Source organism: Oncorhynchus nerka, linkage group LG12, assembly GCF_034236695.1.
Source record: "Oncorhynchus nerka isolate Pitt River linkage group LG12, Oner_Uvic_2.0, whole genome shotgun sequence".
NCBI lineage: Eukaryota > Metazoa > Chordata > Actinopteri > Salmoniformes > Salmonidae > Oncorhynchus > Oncorhynchus nerka.
In genome coordinates, this window is record NC_088407.1 from 18,712,740 (window position 1) to 18,732,245 (window position 19,506).

Sequence of the window (19,506 nt, forward strand, 5' to 3'; positions counted from 1 at the left end):
AATCACCCCATGATGACTATGTTAACTCTAGAGTTAAGAGGGCGTATGAGAAAGACACTAAGGTATACCTTGATGCAATTGGACAGCCTAGAGGGGTACCTCGGGAGTTCAAGGCAAGAGATTAAGTTAAATCTGGATTTGAATCTATATTTTTGTGGATAACACCAAATAAGAATTTAGAGTGGATTAATTATATATACTATAACCAACAGAGATTCATTAACTATACTGACTCGGCTCTAACGGCGTTGGGGGAACAGGTACAGGCTACCAGTAAAATGTCTTGGCAAAATAGACAGGCTCTCAATTGGCTTTTGGCAGAGAAGGGTGGAGTTTGTGTTATGTTTGGGGATGATTGTTGCACCTTTATTCCCAATAACACTGTGCCTAATGGATCCTTTGCAATCGCTATGGCTAAACTTAAAGGGTTACGAGCAGAGGTTAAGGCAAATGCTGGAGTTGACTCTCATGTTTGGGATTGGTTGGATTTAGCATTGGGGAAATGGGGAGCTATGGTTGCCAGGATGGCCATTATGCTGGGTGGGGGGTTATTGGCTCTGGGTATTGTATTTTGTTGTGTTTTACCCTGGGTGAAATCACTTGTGATCCAGACAACGGTTAAACAGATGTTTGTGAGTAGAGCTGACCCTCAGGTGATAGTTAATCCTGTGCCGGGTAGCCCAGGCCACTATACTGATGTAAATGGACAGTTATGCAATGCGGTTGGTGGACCCCTTGACTGCCCCTTTGGTAATCCTAACTGCCTGTATGGAGTGGTCTCTGGAGGTGGTTACGCTTGCCATGGTTTTCATAAGGATGGTTTACATGTATATGCTGACATTCCAAATTCATAGGACAGTCAACTGATACGTATCCACAAAAAGGGTCACTTCCGTAGTAAGTACAACAGGTGCTATGTAAGGTTTTAATGTATCTACTTTTGCTCACGGCCTTGTGTTTTTGTATGTTTTGTTGAATGTTTTTATGGGTATATCAATGAATATATCTGGTTTCTTTTAATTAAAAGTTAGTTTTGCCTTCTGAATATTAGGTTAAATTCAAAAACACGTAGGTAACAGTGGGATGTCCCGGTTACAAGTGTCTACAGACCATGTCCTTAATCTTCTAACAGAGGTTGGTATCGCTGGTATCACAATTGTTGGAGAGGTGTCTGAGAGGGAGGATCATGTTGAAAGCCTAAATTTAGAATGATGTTGTGTCAATTTTATTTTGTAACTACATGGAGGCTTAGTGTTTTCTTTTATTCATTTTATTATTATACTCACTGCTTTATTATATATTTTTTCTTTTTACACATAACTGAGATAACCTCAGGCAAGGCTTTGTACCTACATGCTCATGCTTCAACAAAATGTTATGTATTTCTTTTATTGTTTCTAACTAGATCTTTTACTCTTATGAAATACTAGAGATGTTTGGTCTAAGTTAGGGTTTCTTTTATTGTTTCTAACTAGATCTTTTACTCTTATGAAACACTAGAGATGTTTGGTCTAAGTTAGGTGTTCTTTTATTGTTTCTACCTAGATCTTTTACTGTTATGAAATACTAGAGATGTTTGGTCTAGTTAATTAGGAAGCTTTATTTTTGTTAATCAACTGTTGATATTATGTTCCGTATATGTCCTTTGAAGTTTTTTGGTGCTTATTAAAGCACCAGAGGGGGGTTATGTGGGAGAAATTGGTTATGTGGGAGAAATTATATACATGATTTTGGTAACACAAGAGAAATATACACTAATGGGTTCATTTCCTGTTCTGGTAAAATGCATTGTCTATTGTATATGGCAGGAAGCAGATAAAGGCCATGGGGGTATGGGGCAGCTGGGAAACACTAAAAATGCAGACACAGACGCTTAGACCAGCTGGACATACAAAAGATCAGAGGGATAGAAAAAGGAGGGGGTCAGCCAAATGACCAACTGATGGATTACACATATCAATCACATCACAGGGGAGACACAAGTCTGTTTGATCTTAGACAACCATATGAAGAGAAGGCGACCAGGGCAGCTAAACACACTAAAAACTAGAGATAAAGGACACATACAAAAGGGACACATGGAGTTAATTACAGGGTATAAACACAGGCCACAGGAAAAGGGGATGTATATTATCTTTAAGTCTAAGCAAGGGTCTTGTCATCATTATAATCTGGCCGAAAGCAGATGTGGGCGTTACTGGGCTGAACAAGCAGGATTGGGATGTAACTGTATTTGCATTGGGGGATGAACTGATGATGTATGGGTGGGTATAAAATGAAGAGTGAGAGCTCTGGAAAGGTGTGTGTTCCGCGGACCGCTCCGGCTTATGATACTGGTGTATTAAAAGTCTATATTGATTTTCACAAAGTTCTTGGTTGTGTCATATTTGAACCGATTGGCCACTACACACCCCACACTATGACTGACCAAACCGGTCATGCTGGAGGATGTTGCAGGCAGCAGAACATCCTCCACGGCATCTCCAGACTCTGTCACGTCTGTCACGTGCTCAGTGTGAACCTGCTTTCATCTGTGAAGTGCACAGAGCACCAGTGGCAAATTTGCCAATCTTGGTGTTCTCTGGCAAATGCCAAACGTTCTGCACGGTGTTGGGCTGTAAGCACAACCCCCACCTGTGAACGTCGGGCCCTCATACCACCCTCATGGAGTCTGATTCTGACCGTTTGAGCAGACACATGCACATTTGTGGCCTGTTGGAGGTCATTTTGCAGGGCTCTGGCAGTGCTCCTCCTGCTCCTCCTTGCACAAAGGTGGAGGTAGCGATCCTGCTGCTGGGTTGTTGCCCTCCTACGGCCTCCTCCACGTCTCCTGATGTACTGGCCTGTCTCCTGGTAGAGCCTCCATGCTCTGGACACTACGCTGACAGACACAGCAAACCTTCTTGCCACAGCTCGCATTGATGTGCCATCCTGGATGAGCTGCACTACCTGAGCCACTTGTGTGGGTTGTAGACTCCGTCTCATGCTACCACTAGAGTGAAAGCACCGCCAGCATTCAAAAGTGACCAAAACATCAGCCAGGAAGCATAGGAACTGAGAAGTGGTCTGTGGTCACCACCTGCAGAACCACTCCTTTATTGGGGGTGTCTTGCTAATTGCCTATAATTTTCAACTGTTGTCTATTCTATTTGCACAACAGCATGTGAAATGTATTGTCAATCAGTGTTGCTTCCTAAGTGGACAGTTTGATTTCACAGAAGTGTGATTGACTTGGAGTTACATTGTGTTGTTTAAGTGTTCCCTTTATTTTTTTGAGCAGTGTATATACTGTGGGGCAAAAAAGTATTTAGTCAGCCACCAATTGTGCAAGTTCTCCCACTTAAAAAGATGAGAGAGGCCTGTAATTGTCATCATAGGTACACTTCAACTATGACAGACAAAATGAGAAGAAAAAAAAATCCAGAAAATCACATTGTAGGATTTTTTATGAATTTATTTGCAAATTATGGTGGAAAATAAGTATTTGGTTACCTACAAACAAGCAAGATTTCTGGCTCTCACAGACCTGTAACTTCTTCTTTAAGAGGCTCCTCTGTCCTCCTCTCGTTACTTGTATTAATGGCACCTGTTTGAACTTGTTATCAGTATAAAAGACACCTGTCTACAACCTCAAACAGTCACACTCCAAACTCCACTATGGCCAAGACCAAAGAGCTGACACCAGAAACAACATTGTAGACCTGCACCAGGCTGGGAAGACTGAATCTGCAATAGGTAAGCAGCTTGGTTTGAAGAAATCAACTGTAGGAGCAATTATTAGGAAATGGAAGACATACAAGACCACTGATAATCTCCCTCGATCTGGGGCTCCACGCAAGATCTCACCCCGTGGGGTCAAAATGATCACAAGAATGGTGAGCAAAAATCCCAGAACCACACGGGGGGGCCTAGTGAATGACACGCAAAGAGCTGGGGACCAACGTAACAAAGCCTACCATCAGTAACACACTACGCCACCAGGGACTCAAATCCTGCAGTGCCAGACGTGTCCCCATGCTTAAGCCAGTACATGTCCAGGCCCGTCTGAAGTTTGCTAGAGAGCATTTGGATGATCCAGAAGAAGATTGGGAGAATGTCACATGATCAGATGAAACCAAAATAGAACTTTTTGGTAAAAACTCAACTCGTCGTGTTTGGAGGACAAAGAATGCTGAGTTGCAATCAAAGAACACCATACCTACTCTGAAGCATAGGGGTGGAAACATCATGCTTTGGGGCAGTTTTTCTGCAAAGGGACCAGGACGACTGATCCGTGTAAAGGAAAGAATGAATGGGGCCATGTATCGTGAGATTTTGAGTGAAAACCACCTTCCATCAGCAAGGACATTGAAGATGAAACGTGGCTGGGTCTTTCAGCATGAAAATGATCCCAAACACACCACTGATTTTTTTTTTCTCATTTTGTCTGTCATAGTTGAAGTGTACCTATGATGAAAATTACAGGCCTCTCTCATCTTTTTAAGTGGGAGAACTTGCACAATTGGTGGCTGACTAAATACTTTTTTGCCCCACTGTGTGTGTGTGTATATATATATATATATATATATATATATATATATATACACACACACACACACACACACACACACACATTTGACTAATTTGATCATGACAATGCTACCATTGTGGATTCAAATTTAGAATGGGTCATTTGGAATAGGTGAATGAACTCTTGACTCATTGTTGTCATTAAAGGTGGAGCCTGACTGTTTTCACAGTTGAAGGAGGTGAAGTCACACTCTCTTGTACTGTGGATAGAATGTGAATAAAAATTATTTACTATTATTGGTCATGTCAATGCTACATTGTGGACATGTTTTTTTGTATTAAAGATTGAGTCTGTAATTTAGTTTACCTTGGCTGACATCTGTTGGGATTTTCACTGTATGAGGAGGTGGAGTCACACTGTAGAACTGTGGAGACAATGAACCAAGATGAGGACAGACATAAGGCAAAATATTTATTTTAATGGACAGTCTTTGAAGTAATGTCATTGTTTTTAACATGAACTAATTATACATCATACAATTTAAATGACTAAAAACACATTTAGTCTGAAAATGTTTGGATAAAAAAACATGGTTCTGCCAAGCCCTTTCATTTACAGACAAGTGCACGGGCAATACTTTTATAAGCCAATTCAAGTTATTGAATCCACCTTCTAGAGCTTGCTACACTTTTATACTTACTGTCGTAGAGGAAGCTGAGTGAGGCTGGGCATCTCCAATCATTCCTGTAAACACAGCGGTGATCGTTGTTATCATTAGTGGGTTGTGAAAGCCACCAGTATCTGAAGGAGGAGTCACTCCCATCCAACCACTTACAGGAGTGTCTGAACAGTTCGATCCACACTTTACTACCCTCAGACACCATCTTCTGTATCTCCTGGTTCTCAGTCTGGTTCCTCACACTGGCCAGGTCTGTGCGCTACTCTCTTCAGTAACTCTGAGCTTCAGACCAGTTCTCTTCTGTCAATGAAAACATGGCTGTTATTCTTACCTGAAAATACCATGGAAAATATAGAATGACTGCCTAAGACTGATGTTATATCTTATGTAGCTGTTATAAAGGCTTTATGAATGTATAAATAAAGGGCTACAGGAAAGTCTTACCGTCATAGCAAACAAAGAACATTTAATCAGAACATGCTTCATCTCTCCATTCTCCATCATCGATGATGCAAACACAATGTTGGGTTGACATGTTGTTGTTAGAGAGGATGGACTGAGTGGAGAAACCTATAGAACTCTTCCAGAGACCACCTCCAGCTATTAACATCATCATAGAGTCCTATCCAGATAGTGGAAGATACCAAGGACCCTAACTCTATGACCCTCTCCATATCCTCCATGTTGTCTATGGTGGACAGGTCAGTGTACCTCTCTTTGCAGTAGCTCTGTGCTTCAGTCCAGCTGGTTTTGTTAGTCAGAAGGATGTACTCTAGAAGACAGGAGGAGGAAGAACAGGGGCCTGCGGAGAACAAACTACATTCAATGAATACATGAATAAATGAACAAATGAATACATAAATGTATAACAAACAACATTAAATGGATACATGAATGAATACATTAATAAATTAACAAATTGATACATAAATGTAGAACAAACAACATTAAATACAAATGAATGAATGAATAAATGAATGACTAAATAAATAAACTGAATGGAGTACCTTCTGTCGAAGCCAGTGAAAGCTTAGCAGTGCCTAATCCTTCCACCTCACACAGAGTGAGAGTTTTTCCCTGTCCAGGGATGACCACAATGATGTAGCGACCCTCCATCTAGTTACACTGGAAAGCGTGGGTCTCTCTTTTACATTTATTTTGTATTTTTTTTAACTAGACTAGTCAGTTAAGAACCAATTCTTGTTTACACTGACGGCCTTCCGTCATTTGTCGGGATCCAGGAGATGATAGCACATCGGAAAGAGAGATCGAGGGCGAGGGAGAAAGCGAAGCGAGAGAGGGAGCGTAGGATTGGGGGATAAAGAGAGATGGAGTCGGAGAGAGAGAAAGAGAAGGGTTGGGGATAAAGGGAGATGGAGTCAGAGAGAGAAAGAGAGAAGGGTTGGGGGATCGAGAGAGATGGAGTCAGAGAGAGAAAGAGAGAAGGGTTGGGGGATCGAGAGAGATGGAGTCAGAGAGAGAAAGAGAGAAGGGTTGGGGGATAGAGAGAGATGGAGTCAGAGAGAGAAGGAGAGAGAAAGTGTGTGTGCAAGATAAAGTGAGAGAGAGACATGGAAAGCAAGATTATGATACTGTTTTGGGTTGATTCCTCACAAAACCAGGACAACACAAAAATCATGATTTGGGGGATTGTCATGACATTTAATTGAAAAAAATGCACCTTTAATTAACCAGGTAGGCCAGTTGAGAACAAGTTCTCATTTACAACTGCGACCTGGCCAAGATAAAGCAACGCTGTGCAACAAAAACAACAACACAGAGTTACACATAAACAAACGTACAGTCTATAACACAAAATCAAATAAAAATAGAAAAATCAATGTACAGTGTGTGCAAATGTAGTAGAGCAGGTAAGTAGGCAATAAATAGGCCCTAGAGGTGAAAATAATTACAATGTAGCATTAATACTGGAGCGATAGATGTGCAGATGATGATGTGTAACTTTAATCCATAGGATGGTCCTTCGGAGAAAGGATTGCTGACATATACTGAGTACATAAAACACCTGCTCTTATATGACATAGACTGACCAGGTGAATCCAGGTGAAAGTTATGATCCCTTATCGATGTCACTTAAATCAGAGTAGATGAAGGGGAGGAGGATTTTCAAGACTTGAGGCACACCATGGATTGTTTGTGTGTGCAATCCAGAGATTGAATGGGCAAGACAAAACATGTAAGTGCCGTTGAACAGGGTATGGTAGTAGGTGCCAGGTGCACTGGTTTGTGTCACGCTCAACAGTTTTCCGTATGTACAAAGAATGGTCCTCCACCCAAAGGACATCCAGCCAACTTGACACAACTGTGGGAAGCATTGGAGTCAACTTGGGCCAGCATCCAAATGGATGTTTTCGACACATTGCAGAGTCCAATCCCCAAAGAACTGAGGCTCTTCTGAAGGTGTTCTTAACGCTTGGTATACTCAGTGTATGCTTGACCACTTTGAATACATTTATCACATTCACTTTGTTAGTAATACTTACAAATGTGATCATAACTCTAAAAGTAGGCGAGATCCCACTCTGGAGCTTTGAGATCCCCGTAGAGTACATTATAAGACACATTAGTAGAAATCCTATGCAGCCATGTTACAAGTTCGAACCCTGGCATGTGTGATGTAATCTACACCTCGATTAGGCTGATATAAATCCTAATTACTTTGTAAAGAACATTTCCAGAGGAATTTGCCGCCCCTACTTCGATCATTCTAGTCTTAGAGCGGAAATGCTTGTTTAGGTTCCACCTCCGAATAATGACGCTGACTCACAAATTGTGAGTAGGAAGGAAAGTCATGGGGATTTCCTTGTGGAGTGGAGAAACATAAACAAATAGGGCCTTGACCGCTGTCAGTGTAGCTAGCTATCTTGCTAACCTTATCTAGCTAGCTATCTTGCAAACCTTATCTAGCTAGCTATTTTGCTAACCTTATCTAGCTAATCTTGCTAACCTTATCTAGCTAGCTATCTTGCTAGCTATTGTGCTAACCTTATCTAGCTAGCTATCTTGCTAACCGTATCAATCTAGCTATCTTACTAACCTTATCAAGCTAGCTAATGTTATACATTTTGTTTTACTACACCATATTCAAAAGATGGCTAGCTGGCTAGGCTAGTCAATCCGCCATTGAAATAGTTAGAAAGAATAAGATGAAGCTCATCTTATAATATAGATAACTATCGAAAGGTATGGGATAGAGATGCTTTTTTTCTAAATTTTAATGGACACAGTGCAGACTTTGGTAGGTAGGCTGATGGCAGGCTTCAGCTGCGGTACAGCAAAGCAAAGTCATCCCGTGCTCATGGTTCTCAAAGGGGAAGTGAAATGATAGGCTACAAAGACTTTGCTCACGATGCACACCGCAAATGACATGTAACAACACCCTGAGCGCATCAGACACAAAACACCAATATATCTGTAAAAACAACATAGATAAACAAGTTCCTTGAATTTTCTTTCGCGGTGCCTTTTCGTTCATTATAGGAGAGACACTTGTCGAGCGTGTAGTGTGTGGAGTGAAGCAAAACTTTAGTGGCTGTATCATGTATGAAATGCAGAGGGTAAAGTAAACATTGGACATTTGTACATTGACAGTATAGTTGTCAGACTCCCTTATTCACCCACGCATTTACGTGGTGTCAGAAGTGGGATTATGGCACAGGGATTGCGCTGTATCAACCACCTGGTTTTCAATGAAAACATTGTTGACAACTGGAAAAAGTTTGAGAAGGAATGGCGGATATACTGGCAAAGAAATGTGACTTTGGTCCACTAACTGACAAACTGGTGTCGTGGAAATGTCCTCATTACCAAATGATGAGAGCAAATCACACACCAGTCAGAGTTATGCTTAATCTTCACCTTTAATAGTAATTAAGCTTTTGCAATAGCATTTTGACTTTCAACATTTCAGTATCTCTAATGAAAAGTTGAGAGTGGTCAACATAATGGCAACTGAGATCTTTTATAGTAAAGTTCCACCCGCCTAGTCGACATGACAAACCACAGATCTTAGGAACATTACACAAAGAAAGACTTTACTTCAGAGAGGAGTATCCCCTAGCCAGACAGCATTGGCTATAAATTATCGTTCAGTTTGCCCTCTTAGACGAAGTTCTTATCTCGTTCTTGGTACCACTTAGGACCAAAACATTACCTCATCCAATGGCATATATCAATTATCAATCCTAGATACTCCCATCTCAAATACAATCCCTCCTGGACAAGCTCACGAAGAGGAGAGTGAGCCTCTAGGTCAAGATAAGGGCAACCTCAGAGGGAACATACAATGGTTCCAGACACTGCCATCCTCCTCTCCCCAATAAGTAAAGTAGGGAGTGACTGGCACACAGACATTGTGGAGCCAAGAGATAATTGGTTCCCCCTCAATCATCTCTTCACATGGTTTAAAAGATATGTTTACATATGAAGACAAGCCTGACCTCTCCCCTCTGTGTGGCCCCAGTAACTGAACCCTGACAGAGAAAGGATAACTGCAAACGGCCAACACTATAGTACAAAAAGATACATTCTAAATGACAAGTATCTCACAAGCATATTATGAAAATAAAACATCTTATCTATGTTACCCAACTAATTCTGATTCATCCCCCACATTGGTTAAAGACTGTATTGTGTGGTATACAAAGTGACACTGTGCTCAAGCAACTTCAACGTAAAAATAAATAAATAATCAGCTGTTAATCTGTGCATGCTAAATGAGCAGTAAGAAAGAGGTACAAAGGAACTGAGGAGGGAGGCAGAGGTTTTTGTCGTTCAAGGTCCTGATGTGCACATGTTGAACCAACAGGCCCCAGAGCTCCAGGAGTATAGTGACCTGTCTAACTACCAGTGGTATACCACATGAAACTGAACGAGTCAGTAATGCCCACAGTCTGTGCACCCAGAAAGGTGCCAGTGGCAAATGATTTGGAAAGGCACACACCTGTCTATATCAGGTCCCACAGTTGACAGTGCATGTCAGAACGAAAACCAAGCCATGAGGTCGAAGGAATTGTCCGTAGAGCTCCGAGACAGGATTGTGTCGAGGCACAGATCTGGGGAAGGGTACCAAAACATTTCTGCAGCATTTGAAGGTCTCCAAGAACACAGTGGCTTCCATCATTCTTAAATAGAAGAAGTTTGGAACCACCAGGACTCTTCCTAGAGCTAGCCACCTGGCCAAACTGAGCAATCGGGGTAGAAGGGTCTTGGTCAGGGAGGTGACCAAGAACCCGATGGTCACTCTGGCAGAGCTTCAGAGTTCCTCTGTGGAGATGAGAGAACCTTCCAGAAGGACAACCATCTCTACAGCACTCCACCAATCAGGTCATTATGGTAGAGTGGCCAGACAGAAGCCACTCCTCAGTAAAAGGCAGCCCACTTGGAGTTTGAAAAAAGGCACTCAAAGGACTCTCACACCATGAGCAACAAGAGACTCTGGTCTGATGAAACCAAGATTGAACTCTTTGGCCTGAATGCCAAGCGTCCCGTCTGGAGAAAACTTTGCACTATCCCTACGGTGAAGTATGGATGTGGCAGCATCATGCTGTGGGGATGTTTTCAGCAGCAGGTACAGGGAGACTATCGAGGGAAAGGCGAACAGAGCAAAGTACAGAGAGATCCTTGATGAAAACCTTCTCCAGAGCGCTCAGGACTTCAGACTGGTGTGAAGGTTCACTTTCCAACAGGACAACGACCCTAAGCACACAGCCAAGAAGGAGTGGCTTCAGGATAAGTCTCTGAGTGTGCTTGAGTGGCCCATCCATAGCCTGGACTTGAACCCGGTCGAACATCCCTGGAGAGACCTGAAAATAGCTGTGTAGCTACGCTTCCCATCCAACCTGACAGATCTTGAGAGCATCTGCATAGAATGGGGGAAACTCCCCAAATACAGGTGTGCCAAGCTTGTAGCGTCATACCCAAGAAAACTCAAGGCTGTAATCACTGCCAACGGTGCTTTAACAAAGTGCTGAGTAAAGGGTTTGAATGTGATATTTCAGTAGTTTTTTTAATACATTTTTTATACATTTGCAAAAGTTTTTTTTATACATTTGTTTTTTCTTTGTCATTATGGGGTACTGTGTGTAGATTGGAAATAATCAAAAAATATATACATCCATTTTAGAATAAGGCTGTAACATTACAAAATTTGGAACATTTGGAAGGGGTCTGAATACTTTCGAATGCACTGAATTTAAGGTGCCTTCGGGAAGAATTCAGACCCTTTGACTTTTCCCACATTTTGTTACTTTATATATTTTGTATATTATGTATTTATTGTTGAAAATCATGTTTTAATGGATGTATATGTTGACATGACAAGCTATATTCTCACTTGACTGAGGAGAAAGAAAAAGGCAACAAGTCCCTGCAAATAATCTGTTGTACTATCATTTATATTCGTGATTTTAGTTGAAGTTGCATTAGTAATGGAAGTTGTACTGGTAGTTGTGTTCAGTATGGTGATAACCAGATCAATTCAAAGTCTGTTGATAATTACTATTTGTGATTCAGACGATTTACTGAATTATACATTGTCATCCAATATTCACATGCAAATCCTCATTTACACTTTGTCATTTAGCAGACGATCTTATTCAGAGCAACATGCAGGGACAAATTACAGATTTGTCAACTAGGTGGCACTGGGATTCAAACCACCGACGCTCTTAACCACTAGGGTACTTGCCACCCTGTCATATCGTTGATAATAAAGAGATGTATAATAATGCTCACCACTGAAAAGTAGGGCTTTCCAACTCAACTCCTTGGGACTACAAAAAAGTGAGGTATGATGATGATTATGATGACTCATCCGTCTTTTACAGTTACACTGAAGAGACTCTTATCTTAAGCGACTCAAAGATCATTTTTAGAATTCTATCTAGTGGGAAACTCAAACTAGATCCTAAACTCTGTAAAAAATGTACTTTCTAAAATTCTCCTATCTACACTGTAAGGCAAAAGGAGGTTATCATCAAATCAAATGTATTAGTCACATACACAGTTTACAGCAGGTATAAAAGGTGCAGCAAAATGCCTACTATCAATACTTACAGCAAAAAATGTAAACATACCTGGATGCAGGGGGAGTCTCCTCCTCTCTGTCTGTGTCTCTCCTGAGGATGTCAAGTCTTTGTGGACACTTTCCAGGCCAACTACATTGCAAATGTTGCACTGACTGCATCAACCAATGGTTCCGTTCCACTTCATCAATAGCGCAGTCAGGCATCTATCCAGGCGTTGTGAGATCTGAGATCTGGTATTGTCTGCAATGTAGTCAGTCTGGAACGTGGCCAAAGTCTCAGGTATCTCCTCCTCAGCGTGCTAAATGTGTTCCTACACCTGTTTAACCCCAATATGAGTCCCAAATGGCACCCTATTTTGTATAGTGCACTACTTTGACCAGGGCCTTGTGGGCCTTGTGGGCCTTGTGTGCCCTGGGCAAAGGTAGTGCACTAAATATGTAATAGCGTGTAGAATAGCAGGGGATTAGCTTTAAAAAGGGAAAATTCTCTCAGCCTCATTACAAAAGATGTAGAATAGCAGGGGATTAGCTTTAAAAAGGGAAAATTATCTCAGCCTCATTACAAAAGATGTAGAATAGCAGGGGATTAGCTTTAAAAAGGGAAAATTATCTCAGCCTCATTACAAAAGCTGTAGAATCGAAGGGGATTAGCTTTAAAAAGGGAAAATTCTCTCAGCCTCATTACAAAATGTGTAGAGTAGCATGAGATTAGCTATAAAACTGCAAATGTTTATCTCTGCTCCATGACAGTTTGTGTGGAATTTCAGGAAATTAGGTAGTGCACTAATAGGGAGTAGGGTGCCATTTTGGTATGCAGTCGAAGGCTAGCATCAGCCAGGTGGTGTTTTTGGCTACTAATGGTCCATAACATAGGTGTGTGTCTATTTTCTCTCGCTGCGTGTGTCTGTATGTGTGAGTGTGTATTTGGTAATGTTCCACAAAGTCCCCCCATGGATTATGAACTGGTCATATGGTTACTTGAGGTCAGACCAAACCATCTAGATTAAACAAATTGTAAATGCAACAAGTACTGATACTGTATCATATAATAGCACTCAGCTTTGCAAAAAAAAATTATTTTAGACATTTATGGTGCTACATATATTTTAAAGGTTATTTATACAGCAAAATTTGTGTAAAACATGTATAATCTTTATTTATGATTATATGACAATATTTTAGGTTGACAATACTTATATAACACAATTTCTGATCAATTTTGTTTTATTTTCCTGTAAGTAAAATCAGGATTATGCCTCTACTGCCACCTTTCCCTCCTGTTCCCTGGGTGCCGATGACGTGGATGTTGATTAAGGCAGCCCCCAGCACCGCTCTGATTCAGAGGGGTTAAGTTAAATGCTGAAGACACATTTCAGTTGAATACATTCAGTTGTACAACTGACTAGGTATCCCCCTTTACCTTTTCCTTTCACTCCCCAGATAGGATATGAACACGTAAGCTAGGTCAAAAGTAAGTAAGATGGCGCCGACAAAGATGGTCGCCTTGCTTCGAGTTCTTAGGAAACGATGCAGTATTTTTATTTTTTATGTATTATTTCTTACATTGTTACCCCAGGAAATCTTAAATCATATTACATACAGCCGGGAAGAACTATTGGATATAAGAGCAACGTCAACTTACCAACATTACTGTTACGTTCCCCAGTTTCTGTGTTGTTGTGGGATTGTATGTGTGTGTATTTCAGGAAATGGCTTCCTGGATTCCTAAAGCAGCTGATTGGTCGGCCCCATCGCTGATTGGAGCTCTGACCCCTCCCTCTCGTCAGCGGATACAGCTGTCTTCAATTACCAAGTTCCTCCAAGAGGCGTACGTAACAATTACAACTTTCCTGAAGCGGATCCTCTGTTCGGACCACCACCCTGGGAAATGGATCTAATACCAGTAGTTGACCCAAATCAACGGCACCGCAGAAGAGGCAGATGAAGCGGCCACCTGTTCAATCTATTCTGAAACACATCCATCAGAAAATCAACCACTCAAAGCTCTGTCTTAATACAGTGCTCAGGGTATACCAGTGTTTTCATTTCCTGCTACACAAAGCAATGTAAAATAAGGTGCTAACAATGATACTTCCGGGTTGGAGCGAGCGGTCGCATCCGCACTCGGTCCGCAGGTAGTATTACATTTCATTACATTTCATTATAGTACAACGGTTTGATTTGTCTAATCTTAGCAATTTCTTCTTAGCTAGCTACATAGCCGTCTTTGTATCTTAGATAATTGCGTAATTATCGTATTTCGTCGTCCTAACGCAGTCTACACTGCTATCTGCCCTGCAGCTAGCCAGCTAGCTAACGTCCGTCTACCGATTAGCAGCACAACTATTACACTCAACTGAACGACTTGATTAGTGTAGTGTTAGCTAGCTACATAGTTGTCTTTGCTGTCTTCGTATCCAAGATAGTTGTGTAGTTTAGAGTGTGTAGTTTTAGAGTGATTATCTTAATTTACCGAGGTTAGCTAGCCAGCTATTTGTCGTCCTTAACGTAGGAGACACTGCTAGCTAGCCAACAGCTAGCCAACGTCTTCCGAACAGAACTTCCGCACTCAACAACCCGGTCGCATTTCGCTTCGCTCCACAGGTAGTATCACATTTTTCATTTCATTTCATTACAGTACAACGGCTTGATTTGTTTGATCGTAGCTAGCTACATAGCCGTCTTTGTATGAAAGATAATTGTGTAGTCTAGAGCGATTTCCTAGGTTAGCTAGCCAGCTATTGTCGTTCTTTTAACGCAACGTAACGTAATCAACACTGCTAGCTAGCCAGCTAGCCCCGAATAGCAGCACAGTAGAAACTATTACACTCAACGGAACGACTTGATTAGTGTAGTGTCAACAACGCAGCCACTGCCAGCTAGCCTACATAGTCAACAACGCAGCCGCTGCCAGCTAGCCTACTTCAGCAGTACTGTATCATTTTAATCATTTTAGTCAATAAGATTCTTGCTACGTAAGCTTAACTTTCTGAACACTCGAGACGTGTAGTCCACTTGTCATTCCAATCTCCTTTGCATTAGCGTAGCCTGTCAACTATGTGTCTGTCTATCCCTGTTCTCTCCTCTCTGCACAGACCATACAAACGCTCCACACCGCGTGGCCGCGGCCACCCTAATCTGGTGGTCCCAGCGCGCACGACCCACGTGGAGTTCCAGGTCTCCGGTAGCCTCTGGAACTGCCGATCTGCGGCCAACAAGGCAGAGTTCATCTCAGCCTATGCCTCCCTCCAGTCCCTCGACTTCTTGGCACTGACGGAAACATGGATCACCACAGACAACACTGCTACTCCTACTGCTCTCTCTTCGTCTGCCCACGTGTTCTCGCACACCCCGAGAGCTTCTGGTCAGCGGGGTGGTGGCACCGGGGTCCTCATCTCTCCCAAGTGGTCATTCTCTCTTTCTCCCCTTACCCATCTGTCTATCGCCTCCTTTGAATTCCATGCTGTCACAGTTACCAGCCCTTTCAAGCTTAACATCCTTATCATTTATCGCCCTCCAGGTTCCCTCGGAGAGTTCATCAATGAGCTTGATGCCTTGATAAGCTCCTTTCCTGAGGACGGCTCACCTCTCACAGTTCTGGGCGACTTTAACCTCCCCACGTCTACCTTTTGACTCATTCCTCTCTGCCTCCTTCTTTCCACTCCTCTCCTCTTTTGACCTCACCCTCTCACCTTCCCCCCCTACTCACAAGGCAGGAAATACGCTCGACCTCATCTTTACTAGATGCTGTTCTTCCACTAACCTCATTGCAACTCCCCTCCAAGTCTCCGACCACTACCTTGTATCCTTTTCCCTCTCGCTCTCATCCAACACTTCCCACACTGCCCCTACTCGGATGGTATCGCGCCGTCTCAACCTTCGCTCTCTCTCCCCCGCTACTCTCTCCTCTTCCATCCTATCATCTCTTCCCTCTGCTCAAACCTTCTCCAACCTGTCTCCTGATTCTGCCTCCTCAACCCTCCTCTCCTCCCTTTCTGCATCCTTTGACTCTCTATGTCCCCTATCCTCCAGGCCGGCTCGGTCCTCCCCTCCCGCTCGACGACTCATTGCGAGCTCACAGAACAGGGCTCGGGGCAGCCGAGCGGAAATTGAGGAAAACTCGCCTCCCTGCGGACCTGGCATCCTTTCACTCCCTCCTCTCTACATTTTCCTCTTTCTCTCTGCTGCTAAAGCCACTTTCTACCACTCTAAATTCCAAGCATCTGCCTCTAACCCTAGGAAGCTCTTTGCCACCTTCTCCTCCCTCCTGAATCCTCCACCCCCCCCCTCCTCCCTCTCTGCAGATGACTTCGTCAACCATTTTGAAAAGAAGGTCGACGACATCCGATCCTCGTTTGCTAAGTCAAACGACACCGCTGGTTCTGCTCACACTGCCCTACCCTGTGCTCTGACCTCTTTCTCCCCTCTCTCTCCAGATGAAATCTCGCGTCTTGTGATGGCCGGCCGCCCAACAACCTGCCCGCTTGACCCTATCCCCTCTCTTCTCCAGACCATTTCCGGAGACCTTCTCCCTTACCTCACCTCGCTCATCAACTCATCCCTGACCACTGGCTACGTCCCTTCCGTCTTCAAGAGAGCGAGAGTTGCACCCCTTCTGAAAAAACCTACACTCGATCCCTCCGATGTCAACAACTACAGACCAGTATCCCTTCTTTCTTTTCTCTCAAACTCTTGAATGTGCCGTCCTTGGCCAGCTCTCCCGCTATCTCTCTCAGAATGACCTTCTTGATCCATATCAGTCAGGTTTCAAGACTAGTCATTCAACTGAGACTGCTCTTCTCTGTATCACGGAGGCGCTCCGCACTGCTAAAGCTAACTCTCTCTCCTCTGCTCTCATCCTTCTAGACCTATCGGCTGCCTTCGATACTGTGAACCATCAGATCCTCCTCTCCACCCTCTCCGAGTTGGGCATCTCCGGCGCGGCCCACGCTTGGATTGCGTCCTACCTGACAGGTCGCTCCTACCAGGTGGCGTGGCGAGAATCCGTCTCCACACCACGTGCTCTCACCACTGGTGTCCCCAGGGCTCTGTTCTAGGCCCTCTCCTATTCTCGCTATACACCAAGTCACTTGGCTCTGTCATAACCTCACATGGTCTCTCCTATCATTGCTATGCAGACGACACACAATTAATCTTCTCCTTTCCCCCTTCTGATGACCAGGTAGCGAATCGCATCTCTGCATGTCTGGCAGACATATCAGTGTGGATGACGGATCACCACCTCAAGCTGAACCTCGGCAAGACGGAGCTGCTCTTCCTCCCGGGAAGGACTGCCCGTTCCATGATCTCGCCATCACGGTTGACAACTCCATTGTGTCCTCCTCCCAGAGCGCTAAGAACCTTGGCGTGATCCTGGACAACACCCTGTCGTTCTCAACTAACATCAAGGCGGTGGCCCGTTCCTGTAGGTTCATGCTCTACAACATCCGCAGAGTACGACCCTGCCTCACACAGGAAGCGGCGCAGGTCCTAATCCAGGCACTTGTCATCTCCCGTCTGGATTACTGCAACTCGCTGTTGGCTGGGCTCCTGCCTGTGCCATTAAACCCCTACAACTCATCCAGAACGCCGCAGCCCGTCTGGTGTTCAACCTTCCCAAGTTCTCTCACGTCACCCCGCTCCTCCGCTCTCTCCACTGGCTTCCAGTTGAAGCTCGCATCCGCTACAAGACCATGGTGCTTGCCTACGGAGCTGTGAGGTGAACGGCACCTCAGTACCTCCAGGCTCTGATCAGGCCTTACACCCAAACAAGGGCACTGCGTTCATCCACCTCTGGCCTGCTCGCCTCCCTACCACTGAGGAAGTACAGTTCCCGCTCAGCCCAGTCAAAACTGTTCGCTGCTCTGGCCCCCCAATGGTGGAACAAACTCCCTCACGACGCCAGGACAGCGGAGTCAATCACCACCTTCCGGAGACACCTGAAACCCCACCTCTTTAAGGAATACCTAGGATAGGATAAAGTAATTCCTCTCACCCCCCTTAAAAGATTTAGATGCACTACTGTTCCACTGGATGTCATAAGGTGAATGCACCAATTTGTAAGTCGCTCTGGATAAGAGCGTCTGCTAAATGACTTAAATGTAATGTAATGTAAATGTAAATGATCTTTATTGATTTTTAGTGCAAACAATGATCTGTAATGCTAACAATGATCTCCATGAGATGAGTCACAAATCCTACCAGTGTCACGTTTTTCCTTGTGTATATTGGTGGGTTTGGATGTCTCCTGTTTTAGCGAGGATGACGTTTCGGTAAACTTTGTTCTCATCTTTTTTTCCCCCAACCATTTTGTTATTTGGCGCAAGTGAGATTCGTCATCGTTCTTATCAAGACAGGAAAGAAGCCCAGGGAAAGTAAATGGCCTTTTCTTCTTTAAGCTTCTGGAGGGGTACACCTATTGCAGACTGAGTGTATAGGTGTGCATGTCACCACGTATTTGTGGTAGCAGTTCTTGACACCACTCAAAGTAATGTGGGTAATCTTCTGTTTCTGTCTTTGAGTAAGTCAGTTAATGGTTAAAAAAAAACTCCCCTCTCCCTCATCCCTGAGGTTGAGTGACTGTTTGTCCGATTGATGAAAAAGGAGTCAGCTGACATTTCCATGGTAAGGACCTTTTGCCAGTTTTTGTCGAGACAAGTGAGTCAAAAACAATTGTCAACCTGTAGATGACAGTTAAAGACGTGAGACTTTGGTCATAACATCTTGCATATCTGCTTCCTGATCATTTTCAGGAGCCCTTTGATCGTCTTTGAAAACCACAAAGGCGGTTTCTGCCAGTTCCGAAATGTCTTGTGCAGAGATGGGAAGAACTTGGACCCTGCTCTTCAAATGGTTGTTGATCCTGCTCTTCAAATGCTTATTGTATACGTGCCTGTCACGTTCTGTCCATCGTTCGTATGCGTTTTCCTTGTTTTAGTGTTGGTCAGGACGTGAGCTGGGTGGGCATTCTATGTTGTGTGTCTGGTTTGTCTATTTCTATGTTTGGCCTGATATGGTTCTCAATCAGAGGCAGGTGTTAGTCATTGTCTCTGATTGGGAACCATATTTAGGTAGCCTGTTTTGTGTTTGGTTTTGTGGGTGATTGTTCCTGTCTCTGTGTTTGCACCAGATAGGACTGTTTAGGTTTTCACTTTTCTTGTTTTTTATAGTCTGTTCATGTATAGTCGTCTTTATTAAAAACATGAATAACCAGCACGCTGCATTTTGGTCCGCCTCTCTTTCACCAGAAGAAAACCCTTACAGAATCAC

At 43.4% G+C, this 19,506-nt stretch overlaps 1 protein-coding gene across 1 annotated transcript in view; it reads left to right on the forward strand.

Annotated features, from left to right (window-relative positions):
• The first annotated feature begins 10,629 nt into the window (after nt 1-10,629).
• Nucleotides 10,630-19,506, forward strand: part of LOC115136164 (uncharacterized) — a 61,515-nt gene continuing 52,638 nt past the window's right edge. The window contains exons 1-2 of the mRNA XM_065024980.1: nt 10,630-10,779; nt 10,898-11,028. Of these exons, the coding sequence (XP_064881052.1) occupies nt 10,630-10,779; nt 10,898-11,028 (281 nt within the window). The remainder of the gene's footprint in view (nt 10,780-10,897; nt 11,029-19,506) is intronic.